The sequence below is a fragment of the Osmia lignaria genome, chromosome 13 (assembly GCF_051020975.1).
Source record: "Osmia lignaria lignaria isolate PbOS001 chromosome 13, iyOsmLign1, whole genome shotgun sequence".
NCBI lineage: Eukaryota > Metazoa > Arthropoda > Insecta > Hymenoptera > Megachilidae > Osmia > Osmia lignaria.
Window position 1 is genome coordinate 9,125,034 of NC_135044.1, and position 25,850 is coordinate 9,150,883.

The following is a 25,850-nucleotide window of genomic DNA, read 5'->3' on the forward strand; positions in this document are numbered from 1 at the left end:
CAATATAACGAGAGTCTACTGTATTTTGATTTCTGTACAAAGCAATGTGTAGCCGCTCTTGTTTTCCCTTTTCTATTGAAAAGTAATGAAAATAAACTTGGGTTAGTATAGCTTTCAGGTAAAGAATTGTTTTCGTAGTATTTAAAAAATAGGAAATTGGAAGTTCCAAATACACTTAATTTCTAATAATATAATAAATAAAAAAATGTTGAGAAAATAAGTCAAACATTCTAGAAACTATAGAAGAGATTTAAAGTAATAGAAGAAGGAGTAAAGGAAATTCTACTAAATAATAAATACAAATTTTTTTATAATTAGCGTTGTTTTTAACCCTTGAACAGTGGAGCCTGGATCAATCATCACTTAAACTTATAAAATACATACAAGGGTATTAATCTAAAGTTAAATGTATCATTTTTAAATAAAAGGGTTTGATATATTTGAACAATAATTTCTAAAGGAACAGTGTAAAATTTAGGAAATGAAAATAATAAGAAATACACAATTGAATTAAAATTGTGGTTCTCTTCATGGTCTGCCGTCCGAGGGTTAAGTTAAAAATTGATTATAATCTCATAATTAGTAGTATTGCAAAAATTAATATTATTTTAAATGTAGTGACTAATTTATGGTACAAAACACTCATTGGCGTGACTAGGATTTTTTTTCTGAGGTGTGTTAGGCCCCAAAGAAATTTTGAAATTTCATAATTCTAAAATTCCGAAATTTTGAAATTTTACAATGTTAAAGTTTTTCAATGATGAGGGGGTCATGCCCACTCTAACTCCTACTTAATTACGCCAATGGAAACACCATACATTTTGAGTAGAAAATTGAAAAAAAAAAAAAAAGAAAAAAATCGTATATGGAAGATCAAAGGTTAAGAGGGTTTTGAGAGTGGAGGGCACGTTACTGTTAATCAAAGTTTCCAAAGTTGCCCGTTTGGCGGCGATATGGGCGAACCGATTTGGTTCCGTCTCAAACGATTCCTCGTTAGAGATCGATGCGAATCAGGCCGCGAGACGTCCACGTGGAAAGTGGCTCGGTCCAAGCTGTGAAATGTCCCAGAATAACCTTCTTCAAGGATACAACTGTAAGTACTAATAATAAAAAAACAATAAGAACCGATTTTCTAAAATTTACTCTTCGGAAATTTTTCTTCGCGACGTCTCGCGATCTCTTCTGATTTTCATCGTCTCCTCTCGCTGTTCACTATTCGATTGCTTACCAATTTGTGAAAAATGAGCTGTGATAATGGCGGCTTTCGTTTATTTGCTTGCTGAAAAAAAAAGGCGATGTCCGACTTGTGCCGATCGCGCTCCACGAACCTCGAAATCCCTCCGCTTTGACAGTCTTTTCTCTTCGCCTTCCGGTCACTAACCGTCTCGTCGGTCTTTCAATGGCGATCACCTTTCTAATAGTTTAATTAGCGACGTTTTGTATAATGTTTGATTCTCTGATTGCAACGTGAACCATGGATTTTTGGGGAATTATTAGGAGGTGACCCGATTTTCGAGGAACGGGGACTGATCGAGGAAACATGTAAGTTTGGAGATGCATGATTTGGTTTGTTTAAGAAAATTTAAGGATATTTTCTGTTTTTTCTTTTTATTTAGTTTCGTTGAATAGAAATGATCGTGGTTCTTATTTTGCAACATTTTCACTTTCTGTTTAGATTTTCTTCGCTTATATTGCAATTTTTAATCTTGAGATAATTTTACGTGAAATATTTGAAATTGCAATTCGAGGCATAAAATTGCAAAAAAAACTAAAATGTAAGGGTAGAAAAATGATAACTTTCAATCCCAAAATAATTTCCATAACTTCAAATATTTCAGGCTGTAAATCAAAGTATTATAAAATTGCAAAATAGTAAAAGTATTTGGGAAGAAAAATGATCATTTTTAACTTTTAAAGAATTTCTATAGTTCTGTATATTTCAAATTACAAGTCAGGGTATTATAAAATTATAATTTTTAATTTAAAAATAGTTTCCGTAGCTCCAAATATAATATTTCAAATTACAAATCAAGGTATTATAAAATTGCAAGGAAAGCATTGTAGTTTTTAATCTGGAATATAATATATTGGTCAAGTTCAATGATCAGATCGAGGGAATCAGTTTTATGCATTTGTGAGGTTCGCCGCAACATTGTCTCGTTCGCGTGGACGAAACGCTCGATGGAAACGATACATTGTTTCAAGAGGCACCTGTATCCTCAGTTCCATTTAAATCAGTGTCGCTCAATTCGAGGGTCATTTCAGATATTATCTAACGATGAGTTTAAATGAACATTTCTGTTCAGATCGAGCTTTATTTGAGAAATTATGCTTTTTACCACTATTATTTATTTTATTGAATGATAATTGTTAAAACCGTTGGTATTTGCAAAATTTGGACGTTTCTCTGGGGTGGGTCAGGTCTCTTACAAATTTTTAGAATTATAAAATTTTTGGTATCTAGAATTTAGAAAATTTGAAGTTTCAGAATTTTGGTGATACGGTGTTCTAGAATTCCGAGGTCTTGGAATTCAGAAATTCTAATATTTTGAAATTTTGAAATTCTTAGGATCTAGAATGTTGGAATTCTGAAATTGAGAAAATTTGAAATCTCGAAATTTTGGAATTTACAAATTTTGCTGAAGGTTCATGTTTTTGGGGAGAAGCCAATTTAGATTTTTAGAGGTGCCAGGCCCACCCTACCTAATTACACCAATGACCATTAGAAGCTATTATAAAATTACAAATTACGAACATTTCCTAATAAATATAGTTGGAATTATTTGAGCATTTATTCAGATCAAACTTTATTTCATATTTTTAATCTTAATTCTTTTTAAAATTATCATTTATATGTATTGTACTATTGCAAGAAGACATTACGTAAGATTATTTCATAAAAAAAGTAATGAATTTTAAATTGAATTTTTTCGGAGGTCTTAATTTTGATATATCTACTTGGAAAAAATAAAAGGAATAGGTTACGATAAAAATTAAATGTGTTTTCAAGGCTGGAGCTTTCGTTCGAGATAATACCAGCAACAGAATATATTCATTCGTGCCCATTAGTTCTTTTAGTTGGATATGAACGAATGTCGCAAAGAGCATATTGGATGATCTACGTAACGGATTATTCAATGAGAAAAAAAAGAGTGTAGAAAGAAGGAAAGGAATTATTTTGCCAGAGGAGATTATTTTATTATGCTATCAGACTATCAGGCTATAAAGACTATCCACCATCTTAGAAATTACTATTTAATAGCATGTTTACTCTGAATTTTTCGTTCTATATATAAAATTGAAAAAATTGCTTTGAATAGAAATATTGTAATTTTTTATCTTCGGAAATTTTATAAAATTTGTATTAATTTTTTGACGCAAATGTAAATCTTTTTATTGAAAATTAGATTCTAATAATTACAATTGCAGTTATACTATATTTATTAATTTTCGTATAATTAAGGAGTTATAATTAATGACCCACTCGGGCGATCAACGATTGGTGTAACTTATTCTGGAATGGGCCAGATCCTTTAGAAATTTGATAATTTTATAAATCTGTAATTTCATAATTTTTTAATTTTTTAGATCTAGAATTTAGGAAGTTTGAAGTTTTGTAATTATGGAACTCCGAAATTTTTTAATATTGGAATTTTAGAATCTCAGAATATTGGAATTTACAACTATTAAAGATTTGTAATTCTGTAATTCTGAAATGTTTAAATTTTGGAATCATAAAATTTTAAAATAATGAAGCTTTACATTTTTTAGGGAAGATCAGTTCAGATTGATACGAGGAGCTAGGCCCACCACCTTGGCCTTTATTTAGTTGCATTAATGCACTTAATGTACAATAAACATTATTTTTATATAAGATAAAAATTTGTAAATTTTACTTTCTCTGGGAAAACGTAATTGCAATTATTAAATTATTATATTGTCATTGTTATTTTTAAACGGGAATATTTTCACGAAATATTGTTCAAACTTTCAGGGGAGACCCAGTACGAGGATCCGCAGATGCAATTCACTCGTCCTATTCCGGACGAAGTTATCAGGTGAGCTTAAAAAATTAGCATGTATCAGTGTTACACAGTGACCAGCTGACTTTAATCCCCGAAATTTTTGGAGGCGAACGATGTAATTTAGAAGCGGAGTTTTCTGCAGACGACGCGAAGGTGTCCCTGCATTTCGTAGATAACTTGGCTAGTGTTTCGTTGGAAAAAATTTCGGTTCTTTTCTTTCTATTTGTTTAATTAAACAGACACTAATAAAAATATTGCAACATTTTTTCATTGCAGTGATTCATTTCTTTTATTTTTGTTTCATTATCACAGGCTTTAAAACCTTATATTACTGCAAATTTTTCTATCGAGGATATATTTTATTAATTAAACATTGCAATTGTTAAAATTTTATTTTATTTTCATTTTGATTATTGTTTGAATTTTCTGTTTTGTTGTTAGAGAATTTGAAACAGAACCGGATTAAGATATCCATGGTCTGGGGTTATCAAACATTCGGGGGTTCACTTGATCGATGAACTGGTAGAAAATATATGTAGTTTGTTACAAAAATTTTGTATTTTTAGTGTTTATGAAGTTTACGTGAAAGAAGAGAGCGCAGGTTCTGACAACAGGAACGATGTCACAGTTGTACCGAGCTTACCAACCACAAATGATCATCAATTAATTCAGGTAATTAATTGTTTCAATTCATATCATCAACGTGCACCGTGTACCATTAATCTCTTTATCGTAACACATTCATAGTTTAATTATTCTTCCAGTTTCATAAACGTTTAATTACTGTTCAATTTCATTTGTTCCACTAAAGGGTGACTGCATGAATCTAGATGTTGCTATAGATTCAGAGGTAATTAATATCGACAGCAGTGTGGCGAAATTCCTCGGCAAAGATGCTTTCAAATACAAGGTATCAAGTAGTAATATTTTTTAGTTTTCGTTTTTACAGTAGACTTATCTTTAGATCGTTGATCAGAATGTTAATAAGTCCGAGGACAACATTATGGTGTACCCGGACCCCATGGTTGAACGGCCATCTTCGTCCACCACTCATCTTATTGACAAAGATGACCCAAGATCGAAGCTCCATTTCGTGAAGTATCTGAAACGGGATGGGAAGACGCTCAAAATTTGGGAATGTGGAATTTGTGAGTAATTATGATATTCAGAAAAGAAATGTGACTCCTTTTTTAAGTTTAGGCTTATAGAATTCAAAGGGTGAAATTTGAAAGTGTAGAATTTGGAAGGATTGAATTCGAAAGCGTAAAAATTGAAACGATAGCATTCGAAGGGATAAAAATGATGAAGATAGAATTTGAAAGGGTAGGTAAAAATTGAACGGATAGAATTCGAAAGGGTAGAATTTGGAAGGATTGAATTCGAAAGCGTAAAAATTGAAACGATAGCATTCGAAGGGATAAAAATGATGAGGATAGAATTTGAAAGGGTAGGTTAAAATTGAACGGATAGAATTCGAAAGGATAAAAATTGAAAAAATAGAATTCGAAAAGATAAAAATTTGAAAGCGTAGGATTCGAAAGGGTAAACATTGAAAGGATAGAATTCGAAAGAATAGAATTGGATAGAGTAAAATTTAAACTTATGGAAAATTAGCCGAAAGGGTAAAATTCAAAGTTAGAAAATTCGGGGTGGTGGAAATTGAAATAACAGAAGGATTTAGCAACAGATAAAACTATTCTAAATTTCACGTATTCAAACCAGGTTCAAAGGAGTTCCGCCACCAGTATACGTTGATGAGGCACTTACCAACGCACACTGACGAAAGGAACTTTAAATGCGAGGCTTGTGGCAAAGCTTTTCGCCAGTTATCAACTCTGAGTCAACACAAGGCGATACACAGCGATGCCAGGCCGTACGTCTGTGAATTTTGCAAGAAGACTTTCAACAGGTTAGCAGTTAAATCAGTATATACCAATCCTTCATGTTTGCCTAGTGATCGAAACTTTAAAGTTAAACCTTAAAACAACGATATAAGCGTTTTAATGAAAAGGCTCTGACAGCAATTGAAACTACAATTTCACCAGAGGAAAAATAATGACGACTACGCTTGGTCGCGGATCATTAGCGGATCACGAGTGCAAAATTTTAACGAGCATATTTTTGTCGTTTTAAAAATTAACGTTAATAGAGCATGATTTATTATTTGGGGGAGGGGGGTCGTTTAAATGTATCTGAAAAACGAAATGATTGAAAAAATTAGGAAGGTCTTTATGAAAACAATAGCGGCTTTAAAATATTGAAATAATTTTAAATATGTTTTTTTTATTTTTAAAAATTGTCATTATAATGTGTTATTATAGCATTTATTTTATGATTGCTTCTCAGATGAAATTTTAGAGAGCTTTGAGATAGTAATTTAATATTTTGAACTTTAGAGTGTCCACATTGATCTCTCATCGGAAAACGCACTCGGAACACAAACCGCACAAGTGTCAAGTTTGCGGGAAAGGATTCCACCAAAAGGGTAATTTATAGGAATGTGCAGGTACCCGAAGATTCGGGTAGATTCGGGTACCCCTTATTTCAGGATCTGAATATCGAGCCCGAAATCGACTCAAGATTTGAAGCTCAATTCGAGAGTCGACGCTGCACTCGGGACATGATTTTTCAGGCTTACTTTTAATTTGTAAATTTCAAAATGTTTTCGTATATAATTGAAATATTTCGGGTCTCGAAATTACGGGTACCCGAACACATTTATATACTAAACACACCTTCGGCGTCCGTTTCGAACTGGAAAAAAATTGTCAACCCGAGTCCGAGCCGAATTTTCAAGTACCTGCACACCCCTAGTGATTTATAAACGTCAAATTTGAATCAGAAAAAGGGGTATACTTCCGAAAGGCCCCATCACCCCAGGACAACCAAACTTCGGAATAATAGTAATTGAGGGACGAGAAATCGAATGAGACCATTTTCAGAACTGGCAAATAAACCGTTCTCGAGATATACAGGGTATTCTAAAAGTGCGGAAACCCCCTATTATCTTGATAAGAACGCATTTCCACGCAAAATGACTAACCTAATCCTAATCCTAACCCTAACCTAGGTTAGGTTAGTCATTTTCCGTGAAAATTCCGTGTAATTATTTAGAAGTTGGTCCTCCTCACCGATTTTCGTGACCTTGAAATATGTTGCCATGGTCATCATTCTGAACAACTTTTCTCCATATATGTTACCGCCGCTCGGCCTTAGTTTCCGAGATATTTGCAAAAATCTTTGGTAATTAGTTCGAGGTTTGCCCTCCTCACCGATTTTCGTGACCTTGAAATATGTTGTCAAGGTCGTCATTCTGAACAACTTTTTCCTATACATGTTACCGCCGCTCGGCCTTAGTTTCCGAGATATTTGCAAAAATATTTAGTTAAACTTAGATTACGAGTACACTGTATTCCGGGAAAAATGGAGACTGAATGGTGATTGAAAGAGTGATTGAAGTGGTTTGAGGTTAGGGTTAGGGTTAGGGTTTTGTTTTTGATTTTTTCACGTTATAATTACTCTTTCTTTCACTTTTTATATATTGTATACCTATTATTCATTTTGTGTTTTGTCAGAAATCGGAAACATTTCGCCCATCATGTCGAAAAATGCCATTATACGCTCATTAACATCATGTTGACGTCGGAATAAAAACTCAGCTATATATTCCACGTAATGAGACGTACGAGTTCCATAACGAGGAATATTAGCTCTCGTATTACGCCATGTAAGCACTAAACCTAAACCTAACCTCAAACCACTTCAATCACTATTCAGTCTCCATTTTTCCCGGAATGCAGTGTACTGGTGACATAAGTATAAATGCAGTTTTTTACGAATATCTCGGAAACTAAGGCCGAGCGGCGGTAACATGTATAGGGAAAAGTTGTTCAGAATGATGACCATGACAACATATTTCAAGGTCACGAAAATCGGTGAGGAGGACCAACTTCTAAATAATTACCGAACGCATTTTCACGGAAAATGACTAACCTAACCTAGGTTAGGGTTAGGGTTAGGTTAGTCATTTTGCGTGGAAATGCGTTCTTATCAAGACAATAGGGGGTTTCCGCACTTTTAGAATACCCTGTATATCTCGAGAACGGTTTATTTGCCAGTTCTGAAAATGGTATCATTCGATTTCTCGTCCCTCAATTACTATAAATCCGAAGTTTTTTTTTTGGGGTGATGGGGCCTTTCGGAAGTTTCCTTAAAAAGAGAATCATGACTTTGCCATTCTTCTAATCAGGAAAAGTTATTCATTTTCTTTGGAAATTGCATAAAAATTGATCATTTTAGAGTAGAATAAATTGAATGGCAAATCGGATGTAGGAGAGAACGTTTAACAGTTAAATATATCATTCCCGTTGTCAGGCAATTTGAGAAACCACGTGTTTACCCATACGAACGAGAGACCGTATAAATGCGAGCTTTGCGGCAAAGGCTTCAATCAGATGTCGAATTTGGTCTGCCACAAGGTCAAAGCGCATGCACACGCGGAGAAAATGCAGTACGTGTGCGGAATCTGCGGCAAAGAGTTCCCGCGTCGATTCGCTTTGAGATCGCACGAAGAGTACAAGCACGGCATCAAATATCGACATCCGACTACGCCACAGCCAGGAATCAACGATCCGAACGTTATAAGAAAGTAGGTAGACGTCGTCACCGGAATCGCGGCGAACTACCACGGTTAATTTCCTCCTTGACGGACAGTCGAGGCCATCTTTTCTCCCCGTTAACCGAACGTAGACAGAATGTTGATCTTTCTAAGTCAGCAGAAAATTTCACGCTCCCTTTCCTCTCTTTCTTTTCTACGTAAATTGATTCTTCTTCGCAAAGGATTTCTTGGAGACATTACACCTTCTGATAGTGTTAGATCGTTGCACGGGGGGATGGTTAATTTTTCAAACGAGATTTCATGACAGAAAAGTTTTATGAAATGACACTTGTATTACCTTAATTTTTAGCGTAAAGTTTGGTGAAAATAACTAGGAAAATAACTAGAAAATTTGTGAATGTTTTTGTTATAATGTGGTTGATTGTTAGCTACAGTAAATAATAATTAGCTATCATATCGATAACAATCTAATGTTTAGAATATGACCAATTTTAGGAAAGGTAATAATTATTTATTAAAAATCAAATTCCAGCAAGAATGTTAGGATTGTGCAGCTGCCCAATAGTGATCGTAATCAGACTATCGAAGTTAGAGATAAAGATCCTTTGATTTCGGTTAGTAACTTGACATGTTATAATATTATATTAAATTAACAATTAAATTCGCAATTTTGAAATTCTTTTAAATTTAACAAACAATATTTTTCAGTCAAGTTAAGTACCATTCCATCTTTTCCAATATCTGTGTTCATTTTTGTATTCCTTTATAGCAAAATTAGCAGCATTTTGAAGTAAAATACTTGAAAAGGTTACGAATTTAATTGTCAGCCCATCTACAATTTAATAATGTCAACAATTCAAAACACTAATATAATAATATGGTGTACCACCATTCGTACAAATAATAAAAATTTATTAATACAGATTTTAAATTCTGTTTCACAAAAGTCTGATATGATGGAATCAGTGGTAATAGACAAAATTGATACGAAAGCAATGGAGATGGCACTTCTAGAGGGTCAAACACCCTTCGCCCTTTTCAAACCGGCTAAAGGAATTCCAGTGCTCGTAAAAGTCTCGCCAACCGGTACTCACAAAAATGTAAAGCTATTACATAATTAATACAAAACTTAATAGAGACTAGTTTGAAAAAAAAGCAAGTTTTACTTATGAATTCAGATTCTGACACCAGCTACAGCTGAGGATCTACGAATGGCGGGAAAGATGAGCCTAAGTCCAATGATCCCAGATGTGGACCGGGTCAAAGCTGTCCAAGTGAAAGTACCCGTGGTAGCCACCGTCATTCAGAACATAGATCCTGATGGAAAGATGAATTTCATCGTTGAACCGCCTGGACCAGAAAATGAACACGGTGAGAAAATTTTCCTTTATCTTTTTTCTATCAAAGTGTCCATCAAAAGAAATAAGCTGCTGTGTCCTCAGTGATGAATTGATGGCTGTGGAGAAGCTTGAATTTGTGAAAACTAGTAAATATCCCAAATTTTATTTCTTTTTCTTATATTTATAATCGACACTAAATTAAGAGGAGGTTTAATTGTAAGAGGACTATAGCCTTGGGCCCCACTTTGCAACTCACAAGGAGAACCCCTTTTGGGGGCAGACGGCTAATTGTTTAAAAGATATTAACAATTACAGTTAGTTACTACTTACATTGAGAAGTATGACAGACTCACACATACAACTCGCAATCTAGAGATCCACGGTTCAAATCCTTGGTTTCCAACATTTTTTTTTTTAATGATGATTTGTCTCCTTTTGAATAACTATTACCTAAAAATTATCATTATAAAAAAAAACGGGAACCCAGGATTTGAACCGAAGACCCTTAGATTACGAGTCACGTGTTTAACAACGAAGCAGATCCGTGACTTGCAATTTGAAGGTCCTCGGTTCAAATCCTTGGTTCCCAATTTTTTTTTTTTACAGGTTCTTTAATTTTATTCCCTCAAAATTTTAATCCAGTCCTGTTTGTATTAATTAATTATGTAATATTCTTATACTCTAACAATTTTTAAATTTTGATCTAAATTACTCTAATCAAAAGCTTTTTTACTTATTTCACCTTAAAATGGAACATGAGTAATTTTCAAAGAACCTTCTCTCTTCCCATGGAAAAATTCAGCATAGACATCAATGGTGTTTCTATAACGTAATCGTTTCGTTACGACGTTTGCTGGACAATTTCAGTCAGGACACATTCGCACCAAGGGACTCTGATGCCAGTTGTCCGTCTATAATTGGCTCGTTAAAGCGACGATGTTTTTCAAAGTGTCGTTGCAGTATGGTGTTTATTTGGTGTATTGTCGACAGAGAGTCTCGTCACGGCATTGGATTCCCAGTTCACGTACACCGAGTCCCACCGGAATGAACCAGATCGCCAGAATGGTCCTGTTGTGTCCACAGCGATGGAGGACTGCAACGAGTTACTGGAACTGGCCGCCCAGGGTGGAATACAATTCGTGAGAGCCACCGAAGATGGTCGTTACGAGGTGACGAATTCATTGCTCATCACTTTCATATTTACCTTTTCTATATTTCTTTTGTGGCCACAAAAGTAAATTTTAGCGCAGTTTCGACACTTCCTCTGGCTAAGATTAAATATTAGAGGAAGGTACGTTTTCATATCAAATTATCAAACTCAATATGAAAAAGTAAATAAAATAATTATTGGTAGGCAGGCTGATCCGATGGCAAAGTCGCTCCCTCGGTAACTTTCAAAGGTTTGTTAGTTATTTCTAAACAAAATTCTTCATTGTTAAACATAGAACTGAAAAGGACGTTCGTTTGACTATAAAGTTGATATACAGGGTGTCCCATCTAAACTGTTAATGATACAAAAAATTGTTTGAAAATTGTTGAAAAATCTTTTGCATTATTAGTTTAAAAGATATGATGGTCAAGTTTTGTTTTTTAAATATATTTTTTTTCAGATCGTGTAATAGTGCTTCTCAAGACGAATTCATTAAGCTTTAATGTAAATACTCGATTTTAATTAGTTTTCAAGATATAACGTTTACAAATTTCCCGATTTTCAGTAGATAAGTCGCGGTTTGAGTGGCAAGTTGTAAAAGCGGCTCTATTCTTGCGGTAAGTGCCATGTATCTGGCACATCACAATGTTTGGTTATTAATGAACGCAAAATTTGTTTAAAACTTCAATGTATGGACGAGGAAGGGCTTCTACAACCTCACTTCAAAATAATAGTACCTAACTTAATCTATCCTTGGGATAATTAAGACTATTCTGTCTTAAATGTAATTCAAGGATGAGTTGGGTTAAATTAATTTGAGATGAGAATATAGGGACAGTGTTTGATAGCATACGTTGAGATCATCGACGACTTTCCTTAACGTTTACCGTAATTTTGTTCTTGAAATTTTATTTGCAACGAAAATTTTGGTAAAATTGGTTTTTTGAAAATTTCCATTGCAAACATCCTATTTTGTAATGTAAATTCATTGCAATTGATGACTATGATCCATAGTACTTGCAATTAGTGACCATTGTACGTAGGCACCTCTCTTGTCCCCTTTGCCACCTGGTGTGCCTAAATTGCATCTGACTATATCATTTTTATCCACTTAATTTTCGATTTGTGGCCACTTCTAAAATTGGTAATTTTAGACCCATAGTAGGAATTGTAAATAAATATTAATGAAATATCTGCTGCATAATTATTAATCAGGTGATGACAAACAGCGAAGCGAGAGACCTGATGGCACAGAATTCACACGATGTGACTATTCTGGACGGCGAGGAAGCGGATGCGATCAATGTGGTGAATATGCGTGGCAACGGGGAAGTCATCATCGGGGATTCCGATAATCAGATCATGGTACTCGATTCCGCTTCGACGCAGAAATCCATGTCGATGGATGGCATCGAGATCCTGGAGGACAAGGACATCCGAATTCTCGACAGCAAGAGCCTCGACGACCGTTTCGTGGACGGCATTAGTTTCCTCTCGCAGTCGAAAATCGATGATTTGATCCTTGGTCCAAAACCTTTGACTATCGATAGTGGAGTTACTGTTGCCGAACACGAGGACGAGGGTAAGTTTCATACGAAATTAAGTTAACTGCTCCTTTCGATAATATAGCAAGCTTTGTTCGCTTCTGAACCAACATCGCCTTTAACATTTTTTTTTTCTTGCGACTGCAAATTTTTATTTTATTCGAATTGACAATTTTAATTCAATTTTGTATTTCATATTATTTTCATTTTCAAAACTTTATTTTGAATAGTTTGAAAATTACTTTTTGATAAGATTATACAGGGTGTTAAAAAATACCCCGAAGACCTCTGTACCGCTGGATAGATCGCGAAAAATCGATGTGAAAAGTTTTGTAGCATTTTTCGTGGGATCAGTAGTTTAGCCACATTTCGTTGTTGAAAATTGACAAATTGACCAATCAGCGCGCAGCTTGCATGGCAAGATCCGCGGAGTAGGAGACTAGCCTCCTTTGCCGCTGACGAACCGCGCTGCTGAGCGTAGCGCTTACGCATGCGCCGAGAGTTGTTTGTTTAATCTATTAGTGGGTCATACCCAGTTGTGTCAATTTATTAAACGGTTTGATAAATTGTACATGTAAAATTTTCGTCTGTAGTAAAGATTGATATCGAACATATCCAAAAAACCATAAAATTGCTATCTTAACAATAGTAAACAACGTTTGAATTATTTAAATAATTAATTAATTCTGTCTCCACTAGACTCTCTGCGCATGCGAAAGCGTGACGCTCAGAGGCGAATGCGTAATCGCAACGCTCAGCGGCGCATGCGTAATCGCAACGCTCAGCGACGCATGCGTAATCGCAACGCTCAGCGGCGCATGCGTAAGCGCAACGCTCAGCGGCAGAGGAGGCTAGTCTCCTACTCCGAGGGTTTTGCCACTTAAGCTGCGCGCTGATTGGTCAATTTTTCAATTTTCAACAACGAAATGTGGCTAAACTACTGATCCCATCGAAAAATGCTACAAAACTTTTTACTTCGATTTTTCGTGATTTATCCAGCGGTGTAGAAGTCTTCAGGGTATTTTTTAACACCCTGTATATGTATGTATATTAATCGGATAAATGTAAATCTAAACACCAAAATATAAAGAAATGGAAAGATCTTAAATAATATAATTATTCCAACATAACTTTGAAAATAAACACAAAATCATTGCAACTACTGTGCACCAATGAACAGAAGTCTCGCGGGACGACGAAGGAGCAAGAGGGGATACCATTTACGTACACATTGACTGACCCCCTAGTTTTATACGAGCCTGATTAGTAGATGTGGTCACTTCGACCAATCATACGTCACGACTGAAAGTACGTGTGAGCTGAGTTGGAGCGCAACCAATCAGGTTGCGTTATTCTCAGGTGACTTCTTGTGATTGGTGGACAGTACATATTTTCTCATATAACGCCTCTCTGGCTTTTTCTAATGATCGAACATGTCTGAGAATGAACGAACTAACTAAAACGATCGCAGAAAGGGGCCCACAACAAGGCCTATAGACGGCAGTACCATGAGCCACCCCGCCAAACTTTAACCCTTTAACTACGGGTACTTTTAGCACAGCCGATCGCTCTAACTTTAAATTATTGTTCTCTCTCCCACTGACCTTGTTTCTCGTTGTTACCTTTTTTGTTGCCATTCTCCTGACCTTATCCTCCATACTTTTTGGACATGTTTGGTGTCAATGTAAAGGTCTCGGTCTCTAGTTTTGCAAACCATTGGCGAAAATAGGTCAACATGGATTAGATTTCAAGATATTTTCAAAAGAGTTTATTGATGTAAATTCATTCAGGAACTGGTGTTGATTTGTCGATTCAAGAGTTTAAGCGCTACAAAATTGCGCATGTTGTTTATGTCTTGCCTTTGGCATTCACCTGCAGTTCGCCTGCAGGTTTTCTAGTATTAATGAAATGATATTCTATTTTAAAAGATTTTTTTTATTGTATTTATTTTATTTTTATTTTAGTGGTATATAAGCCACCAATTTTAGTATGTGGTTTATAAACCACACCCGTAGTTAAAAGGTTAAAACGTGCAAACATAAAGCCAGAAATGACTGGAGCGCAACATCCATCATTTTTTTATATACTGATAGCTTCAAATAATTAATTTGCAACACCTATGTATTCTTAAAATTTACAGAAATTGCTATGGTAATAAGACCATTCTGGAGATCTCAAAATGATAGGCAAATTTTAAATAAAAGACATTTTAATAAGCATTAATAAAATAAAATTTTGTCTCTTATTTGTCGATTTGAATTTAAGCAATTTAAATTTTAATTTAAATAAATAATAAATAAATTGCAATTTTATTACAGCCATAGGAGTGCCCTCTAGCCAACAGGAGTTAACAAACATTCTCAATCATCGAAGTGACATATCAACCCTATCAACCACATCTCACCCCTCCATATCCTCCCTCCTAATGAAGAACCATCCTCCATTATCAATCCTAAACGACACCCTCCCTTATCTCAAAAGCAACAATAGCTTAACCGAAGACCTGAATATTCTCAACAGTTCCATGGACGATCATCACTCTGTATACGAGTCAAAAATGAAATTACCTTCCGTTTTTGATGATTCTGAAACAGATGCTGGATTAATACCCATCAGTCAATCGGATATGAAGATCCTTGGATCGATAACTTCAACCCCAAAGGTAATGCTTTATATTCATCCTCTGAATTAGTAGTAACAATCGTTATATTTTAAAGGTTCTCAGCAATAAAATCAATAGTCTACCGTCATCGAAACTGTTTTCTGATCTGGGCGAAGTGAAGATCCTGGGTCCAAAGAACCATAACCAAGAGCTGATGGTGTCTCAGTATCAGGATACGAAATTACTTAGCCCGTACGAACAGTTTTTGAAGAGTACCGCCTCGAACACGAACAGTTGCGACACCAACGCCGTGAACGCATCCGGCGGATGCAGAAAGGAGGTAAAGATTCTAGGCAAGAAGTTGGGAACAGGTATTATTACCAGCACCGAGGAGGGCAACGTTGTGGAAGTAGTGGAGGAGAAAACTAAGCTGGTAAGAAATTTCATGGTTACCTTCAATTTGTTCGCTCATTAAGCGTATCGTCCTATCGCGCACCGTTTCCGTTTTACCCCTGCCGGTCTTCTAACGTTTCACGCCACGTTTGCCAGGTAGGTGAAATCTGAAGGAAAGAGACTTCGAAAATTAATTTTGAAATTTAGGGAAATTAAAATTTCGAAGAGGAAACAAGGTCAAATGATTTCACGAAAGATAGAAAATTTATATTTTGAAATTTACAGAATTAAGTTTATATTACATTTTCAAAATATCGCTCAAGCTTATTTCATTTTGTGTTATTTATTAAATTAGTAGAAGTGTGCGGGTACCCGAGCATTACTCCGAAAGTTTGTCCAGCACCTGTACCTGAACGAATTTATGTACTGGACAAACTTTCCGGGTGCCGACCCCGATCTGAGTTTCCGGGTACCCGCTCATCCTTACAAATGAATAATAATTAAAAGGAATTAATTTTTTGAAGATGATGGACAGCGTTGGAGGGCTCTGCAACAGTACCGACAGTGGGGTGATTTCATCTCCGCGTTTAGACCGACAGATCACGGAAAATGGCGGACCAGATAGTTTCCTTCTTCAAGTAAACACCCCAGAAACCCTATACAATTCACAGACTGCTGAAATAGAGAATTTTTTTCCGATCTATGCAGGCCTGTAGCCCGTGCGGGTCAGATTTTCTGAATTTTGAGAACCGTTTGAAGGACACCTCGCCAACCGGCCATTTCGAGCGAACTCAAAAAGATTCTCGGGACAGTTTTAGCTCCACCGGAGGACTTCCGGATCTCGATTGACCAAGCATCCTACTACGGATCTTTTAGTCCTCGCCTTCCTCGCACTAACAGTTTCTTGCTATGCAGAAACTGATCATTCCACGGCTGTGACTGATTTAATTAGAAATTAGACAGATGGCGGTCGTTTTTGAATAGAACAATTAGAACGATTTATTTCATTCATTATATTTTTATTTTTCTTCGTTTTTTTTTTTTTTTTTTTTTTTTTTTTTTTTTTTAATTCTATATAGGGTGTCGTTTCTCTGACCGAGTAGATTTTCATTCGGTGATAAAATGACAAATTTTAGCATGAGAAACTAAGACACCTTCAGTAGTTTCTTTAAAAAGTGTGGCGATTTCTGGTCACCGAGAACGAAGAAGGTAGTTAGAAACAATTTTGTTTGCTTTTTTTTTGTAAACTTTTGACTCGTCGACCAGCATTTTAGTTGCGATTCGTGGTTTGCTTCGAGCGAACAAAGGAATGAAGATTAAGAGTGTATACACCATTTAAATGTCAATGATTTTATTCACGGGTGGAATGATTGTATTTTCGCACGACGTCGATGTCGACGGTATGTACATTTCAATTCTTTCCCTGCAACGTCTACCGGCCACCCTGTTCGAAATATGCATTGTTTATTTTCCGGATTTTCTATTTTAACATGGCTGATTACATTGTATAAATTCGAATAGTATTTTACATTTGAATTTCGAGGTTGGAGAATAAAATTATATGCAGAAAATTATCCATCCTTGTACCGTTTATTCGAAACTGTGTAACCATTGAATTTCACGCTTAAATTGTGGAGTTTTTATGTACATTGAGTTGCGTTGATTCTGTCGCGGTGTGTGACTCTAACACATATTCAGAGCTGATCGGCGAGGGGCATGCGAAAGAGGGACTGCAGCCAATCGACTGCCGGTGTGAATATGTGTTAGAGTCACACACCGCGACAGAATCAATGGAACTCATCGTTAGTATACAAAAATTTTGCAGTATGAAAGAGTTCGATTTTAAATTGCGAAATTCAATGCGAAACTTTGAAATATTAAAGCTATTCATATTTTCAGTCATTTATCTCAATTTAACGAACTGAATTAATTATTATTATGTAATTAATTTAAATAACATATGGGTGACGTGGTATAAAATTCTATAAATTTTATAAATTGTACTATTGAAATTATACATTTCTATCTGATATCGTTATAAAAATTTATAACGCCAAAGTGATTCATATTTTTATTCATTTATTTCAATTTAACAAATTTAATTAATTATTATTCAGATATTACAATAATTTCAGTAATATATAGGTTAATTGTAAAAGTTAAAATATTAACACTTAAATTGATAGATAAATAACCAAAAAATTTCAGAAATTTGATAAATTGTTATTTTATTAAATTTACACAATTTTGCTTCGTCGTTTAAAATGGAAGTAAAAAGCAATTCGCTTGGACAGCTCTAGGTGCATTATGATACACCTAAGCAGAAGGCTTACGACATTCCTTCCAGGGTGAGATCGACCCATGGATTATCCGAGGAAGTGCGAAGAGGCTTTTAACGCGGTATAATTTATTTAAAAGCTGAGGATCAACCCCTCTAAAAAGGGAATCTCTGATGAAACGGCCTTAATTAGCGTAAACTTTCTTACTAGCATTCTCCTTTCTTTTACGTTAAAAAAAAAGACCACAGTACTTGTGCTATTCTTTTCTCTATTCGCTCTATCTACAATTGTCTTCACCTTTTTATTTTTCTATTACACTTTCGGTTATTTCTGCGGATTTTCGGGTGATTTTATCTCGACTCAAGTTTAATCATGTTAGATAGATAATTTTTAATAGAAACTGTGTAGTAAATAATGTTACTATTATTATATTTACTAACAATATTAATGTAATTAATATTACATCATATTATTACTACATATTACTTAATATTACTATTAAATAGTGCTACTATTATTACTATTATTACTATAATTACTACTATGATTCTTAAAAGTATTATATTATTACTGCCATAGTATGTTTCACCAACTTAGCACACTACAAAAGCTAAAAATGTTGCCATACTTTTATTTTAACGTTAGTAAACATCAAGTCCTAATTTATGTATTCATTTTATAGCCACTCTATGTATTTTGTTTTTACGTAACGAGAAAATACGTAATGTTGCTTGAACAAGCAAGAGCAAAAAGGAAACGATGGATGAAAGTTCTTCGACGAGAATATCGAGTGATTTGTTTACGAATATCGTTGGCAAATATGTTAATGATGGCATCGAGTGACGGGGTGTTCGGTCAGAAACAAGGTCGATCGATCGACCAATGAATTTTAAACAATCGAGGGCGACTTAATGCATGTAACCTGATTAACACGACACGCGTCGCTAAATCGGATCGAATGCAAATGTCGAATAGTGGAACAGACTGCTGATAGTCAATCAGTCTCCATTTTTTATTTCTAAAAAATAATTTCACCCGTCCCATTAAATAAATGAAAGGAAAATTTGGAGTTTGAATTAAATTACGTATCTGTTATGATGTTCCTAGTTGTGAATTGTATTGATTTAATTTTGACAATAACTTTTATCTTTTATTTTAACAACAAATACTTTTTGTATTATTTGTTACAGAATATGGTAGATATACAAAAATGAATAGAAAATAGATTGAATATGAAATGTCGTTCAAAGATAATTTGCATCAAAGCCAGGGATGCGTAATTACATTTCAGAAATTGCATTCTCCGTGTAATTTTATCGGGTACAATTTTAAATAATTCGGACGTTAACGTTGCTTTCTCTTCATCGAAAAATTCTAAAAAATTTCTTTTAATTTTGCGTTGACCGACGTGATAGAAATAACCATATCAAATTTATCCAATATTGAAATTTTTCATAAAGGATCACTGCTGGTCCATGACGTTTATTGGGAGTATATTTTTAATCAAACGAGGAAAATTACTAAATAAAATACTGTGCAATAATTATTGCGATAGAATTTTTCTGTTCAGTTTGAAAATTTAAACTGACACGAGGACGTGATATGAAATCCATAAAATATGAAAAATCATTGCATGTTCACCGAACAATGTCTTGATAACTTGTCAGCAGGAACGTGAAGCGTCGCGACGCCTATTTCGAGGGAATTCACTTTGAATTTCGCACCCGTTACAAGTTTTTCCCTTCCAAGAGACGTAGACGCCCTCCCCGCGAATTACCTCGTCAGGAATTCAACCTTCGTGCACAGCCATTTTGCAAATTCGATCGAGCCCGCGCGTCTCTCGCAAAGACGGAGGACGAGACGAGGCGAAACGAACAAGTCAATGGCGTTACATCGAATCATTCACGCAATTTTACCTGATAAAGTTTTTCGAACGGACTTTCCACCACCTGTAAATATAATGGGAATTTTTATTATTGGTAAGCGCTTAGGAGAAGTATTGCCATTTTAAGTTAAAAATTTATGGTATTTTGAAAATCATATTAAAAAACTTGAAAAACTCTTCAATTAAAATTTTGGAATCATGGGGATCGCGACCCTCTATGGCAGGCACGCTTAGGCAGGTCGCAATGGGATTTGTCACGGGCGTACCTGTCTATATTACTGCGGTCGGTCGGTGGTGGGGGGCATCTTCGCGGCGATGGGCCTACTGCCCACCGATCGCAGGAAGTCACATGAAAATAACGCAATCTGATTGGTCGCGCCCCACCACAGCTCACGCGTACTTTCGGTCGTGATGTATGATTCGGTCGGAGCGGTTACACCTACTAATCAGATTCGTATAAAACTAGGGGGTCAATCGAAGTGTGACTGATATAAATATAAAACTATTTAATTTTTATGTTGTAAGAATACAGATATTTTAATGTTATTTGTTCAATAAATTCTTTGTATTTAGCCTGAAGTTTGACAATGAATGTCCAAGAAAAATTGTTTTTAAATCTTCATGAACGAAGTGTGGTGAACTTAACAATGTATTTATCACACCGATACGGTTTACATTTACTTTAGGCGGGAATTTTTAACGGAACCGTGACTCTATTACAAACTTGCGTTCCCGTTCGAATTCGTTTGTCCTTTTTCCCGTGAAACGCCAACCGCGTCTCGTCCTTAAAGCCAATATTCTCACGGTTCCCTTAGCGCCTTAAGCCCTCCCGACAACCCTTGTTAAGTGGATGTTTCCCGGGACGTCGGGTGCATTTTTAAATAATTCCATGCAAAGTAGTCGAGGACAGTCGGGAATGTCTTGCGATCGCAACGAGGCAAAAGATCGAGAGGAATTTCTTTAGTTTGTTTTCCCTTGAAAGACGAGTTTAATAATAAAGAATGATATTAGCTTATATTGTATTAAACGGCTGACTTTGAGGCATTGAAAGTCTGATACGATTTCGTGACACTTTAAAGATTGAGGCTTAACGAAAACGACTGTGTAAACATTTAGCAGTATCCCTGATACAAAACAGCCGATTGACACTTATAGCAAATCATGACCAATTTTAAAATATGAAAGTTCCGATAGGATTTCATTACATATAAAAGTAATGTAAAATGGCACCTACATTATACGAATTGAAAGTTTAGGATTCCATGAAAATTAATGTTTTAACGTCTTATCAGGGGGCTTAATGCAATATGGTTACTTCTCACTTATAACATATAATGACTAAGTAACTTTAAAATGTAAAAGTTCTGATACGATTTGATGACAGAAAAATACAAATTGGCACTTATATGAATTTGAAACTTAAAATTTCATGAAAATTACTATATAAATTGGATGGCTCTTAGTTGGAATAAACAATAAATCAATTAAATTTCATTTTTCAAATACTCATCAATTATAATTGAAAATTTGTAAAAACAAAAAAAAATTAATAACTATTACATCAAAATAAGATTTCCTTATTAAAGGTAATCATTTATTGTAAAGTGATAGAAAACGTAGCGTATTAGGCTTAAAAGGGCGAATGAAAAGTAAAGGAAACGACAGTATTGTTGGTCGTAGAGTTGTAAAACACTTTTACGATTCACGAGTCGTGCGGTTGAAGTAACAGAAACAGTTGGGGTTACTGGTAACCGTTATGTTCCTACATAAATATAAAGCAAGTCCTTCGTAGCCGAGTCGACTATCAAGTAGTAAGGATGGATGCCAAGTCGATTGGCGAAATATTGCGGTTCCTGCTCGATTCACTGTTGCGAATAAATCTTCGCCACGAGTATTTTATTATTTGAACTTTGTGAATAAATACTTTTCATTCTTATCTTCTTTTCTAATGATATAATCACCTTTCAACAATTCGTGAGAAAGAGGAATTTATTTATTTATTAAAATACAACAAAAAAATGACATAATTCTTTATTTAGTTTAGTTTATAATTTGTAAATAAATATTATGTGTTATAATTTTGAAAAAATATCGAAGCTAGAATATGAAAATCCTAAGACCCGACTCATCGTTGATTTTACTACTGAAATTTCTTGAAATTGCAGCAACATTTGTATCCTTCGTTTCGAGCCAAGAACGAAGCGATCAGGGGGTGAAAAAAAAAGCGGATAAGGGTTAGGATTACCGTATAGGCCGCGAAATAAGACGAAGCTTTCGAATGGAAGCTGACTATCAAGTAGTAAGGATGGATGCCAGGCCAGACGGTATTAACCACTCCGCCTATTGGTATTGGCACGTGCAGCCGAGGAAAATATCGGTGGCTCGAGGATTCGCGAATAAATCTAAATATCCTACCCACAGAGATGCTGCAGTCCTTCGTATCTCTTCTCGTCATATTTATTAAAAAAAAGGAAGCCTCGTTGCCGCTTTCATTGACTTATATTGTAATACTATTTGAGATCCGCCTAATTTCTTCGTTTATGCGTCTTGGTTGGATTGGATCAGTAAATCACTAATAGGAGACAATTTGCATAATCGTTTATTAAATTAAATGGTGAATTTTGCATCATTTTATTGATGTTAATTTTGTAATTTATTGAAGATCATAATACATGAACAGTGGAGTTTGAGTCAATCGTAACCCAAACTTACAAAACATATACTAAGATATTAACCTAAAGTTGAACGTATAATTTTTAAACGGAAGAGTTTCATATATTGGAAGCATAAATTTCCAATATATTGGAAAAATGAAAATACACAAAATTAGTTTGTACATCTGACATTATTTTTCATTTATTATTAGTCCCCTCCAAATAAAATGTTATCAGAAAAGAATGAAAAAAATGAATCCGGTAATTATTGTACTCGAACGGCAAAATTCTAGCGATACACAAAGTTTTCAAGTTTCTTTGACCCTCCAAACATTTAATATTCATATTCCAATTTAAATGAAGCGTCCATTCGGCAGATAAAGTTTCTTCGTTGATCCCTGTTTGGCTGACCACAGGAATTTCTTGTTGCAACGACCGAATCACAGTCCTACTTTCTACTGACGACAGCAAGCTCGATTTTCCTGGAACATCCGAATATTCGAGGGTTTTATCGATGCATCCGTGTCCTCGCTTTAAAGCAAGCGTACCTTTCGTCCACCAACGACTGCGGAAGTTAGATAATTTTCAATAATACCGGCTAACGACTGTGAACGAACAAACCCCTGTTTTACCTTACACGTCTGCGAATAATTGTATGCGATTGTGGGTGAACGGTGTCTGTGTAACTGTTTGATGAAATTCAACCCTCCTGGCAGAACAAATGGCCCGGTTTACTTGTGAACAGCAACGTTTTGATAAGTTCTTGCAAATGATGTTCAGAAGAAAGGGTACATAGGGTGTTCACTTAATTTTTAGTTAATTCTATCGTAGGAACTACGCTTTTTTTTTTTAATTTTTCAAAAGTGTTAAAGTGTAACAGATATTTCGACTCTAGTTAGGAAGACCACAAAGCAATATTTTAATTACGTATCTTGGACATTATAGCAATTTAAATATAATAAAATTAATTATCAGCATATTATCAGTAATGTAAATTTTATTCTCTGTGCTTTGTGCAGTAGTTAATTAATTAATATAATGAAAAAATTTGGAATTTATTGACTTCTAATAGAAACAGTGGTCTAAAATAAATGAAAATGTACAGTCCCAAGCATTGTGGGCTTCCTTAGAGGAAATTGTCCAATTACTTATAATACTTGTAAGTTATTACCCATTATACCTACTTTGCATAAGATTAATTAAAAAAAAATTAATATAATTTTCAAATATGTAATATGAAATTTAATTTATAACCGTGGTGGGACCTCCTCCTTCCACATTACCATTTTATCGTAGGGAAGGCCACTATGTTCGGTACTGTATATATATATTCTGATATTAATCAGAAAGATAACATTTCATAAGATTATGTTCTCCACCGGAAATTCTCTAAAGAGATTGGTTTTTAAGGTTTCAGAAGTGCACCCTTGTCTCTCGATGTTCGTAGCTGGAAGGATACCCCTTTTGTAAGGGACACCCGATATATCACGATGATTCTCTGCGAGCACGCCTTTACGAGCGGTGCAAAAAATTTATAACCCCAAGATGGAATTGAATTTCCGGTCGGCGCCGGCCGAATACTGATTACGTCGCACTTTATACACCTCGCTTCTCCCCTTGCCACCCTCCTTTTTGCGGCCTTAATCGTCTGGCACGATTGTGCAACGCTGACTTCCGTCTACGTCGGTTTTGTGAGCTTCACATTCGTCGCATCTGCCTAACGAACGGGAGACGATGGCACCTACTTCGGCCATTTCACTTTTAAAAACATCGCTGATTAGCCACTTAATGGCACTTTGTCAGTGGAACATTGCAAATTAATTCGGTCGGTTTTTTTAAATCGAGAATTCATTTTTCAAAAGTCACAGTAATATCAATTAAGAACTGTAGTGAATTACTCACCCTTTAAAAGATATTTAGTATAAAACATCTTATAAGATTATCCTCGCAATCAAATCAGGCTTTTATAAAGAAAATGGCGATATAGGAGAAGGAAGAATTTTTAAGATTTTGATCCTAACGATATTAATATTACAAGTAATTAAAAAAAAACAATATAACTTTTAATTATTAAATATTCTAAAATAAAATATATAACTGAGAAGTATAAATGATAAATAATTTTTACTTAAAATTTTCTCAGGTAAACGTTTATAGGCAAGTTGTGGTGGATTACAGGATATACAGGGTGTTCGCGTTAATCTTTACCATAGTTTTTTTCGTAAACGATAAACATTAGCAAAAAACCGAAGAGGAGAAAGTTATAGTATATTTTACTAGCAATATGATAGCGTAAGATTTTGTAATTTTAATATTTTTCAAGAAACAAAGGTGACCTTCATTTTTTTAAATGGAATGATACATATTTTTTTATATCATATGAAAGCAGGCATCGAAGCGAGTTCAACCATGTAGTACAATATGGTCCTCAAGGTCATACAAAGGCAGAAATAAGAAAATAATTTTAACATTTTGTAATATGTATTTCTTATTCGACTTCGAAAAGGAGGAGGATACTCAAATCGATATGTATATTTTTTTTTATGTATGTTCACCGATTACGCCGAGACGGATGGACCAATCGGAACGAAACTTTTTGCATCTTGTAGAGTATTTCTCCCACTTGGACCCGTCAAAAAGGCATTTTGCATTTTTTTATTACTACCGATTTTTTTGCAAAGAACGTAATGCTTGATTTACATTTTTCACCGATTACCGCGAAACGGATGGACCAATCGGATCGAAACTATTTGCATCTTGTAGAGTATATCGCCCGATTGGTCCCGCAAGAAACGTAATACTTCATTTATATCTTCCGGCGTTTATGCTGCAGGGAATGTACCGATTGCAATGAAACCTTTCACATTTAGTAGGAGGTATATCCGCGATGATCCCACTTGCAAAAATTTATGGAATTTGTTAACATCTACTGTTATAGCAACAAATCTATTCCTTCATGTTACTCTGCAAGGAATGTATCATTCGCGATGAAACCTTTCATATTTAGTAGGATATACAGGATGTCACGCGACTACCTCGACAGCCGAAGAGGCATGATTGCTATGGTGATTCTAAACAACTTTTTCCTTTGCCAAAATGTTGGTTTTCGAGTTAATAACAAAAGACACCGACCAATCCGAGCGCGTATAGCACGCAGTCCCAGGGACTGCAGTGTCGGGTACGAAAACCGGGCCTAACGTAGGTCGCGAACGAACGGCTTAGCACCCCGTTGGCATAGCACAATAAAAAAATTGAACAGGTAGAACATTTTTAGTCGTTGTTTGGAAGCAAATAATTCCCACTAGGTCACTGTGTCGATTCTGAACATTCGACGAGGAAACACCACGCCTATTATTCATA

General features: G+C 35.1%; 1 protein-coding gene across 5 annotated transcripts; it reads left to right on the plus strand.

Moving 5' to 3' along the window:
• The first annotated feature begins 935 nt into the window (after positions 1-935).
• Positions 936-17,491, plus strand: LOC117610217 (uncharacterized). Of its 5 annotated transcripts, none has more exons than XM_034337334.2 (17): positions 936-1,093; positions 3,995-4,058; positions 4,592-4,697; positions 4,837-4,935; positions 5,002-5,173; positions 5,748-5,934; positions 6,422-6,510; positions 8,400-8,673; positions 9,176-9,257; positions 9,567-9,743; positions 9,822-10,014; positions 10,974-11,152; positions 12,349-12,715; positions 14,996-15,339; positions 15,395-15,712; positions 16,197-16,310; positions 16,381-17,491. In XM_034337334.2, exons 1-17 carry the CDS (start codon positions 1,060-1,062, stop codon positions 16,519-16,521), a joined length of 2,940 nt encoding a protein of 979 aa, XP_034193225.2. In that variant the 5' UTR covers positions 936-1,059; the 3' UTR covers positions 16,522-17,491. The 5 variants fall into 5 exon arrangements, with proteins under 5 accessions (XP_034193225.2, XP_034193224.2, XP_034193226.2 ...); XM_034337333.2 differs by having other exon boundaries at positions 4,990-5,173; positions 16,381-17,485; XM_034337335.2 differs by having other exon boundaries at positions 4,990-5,173; positions 9,591-9,743; positions 16,381-17,479.
• Positions 17,492-25,850: the final 8,359 nt, after the last annotated feature.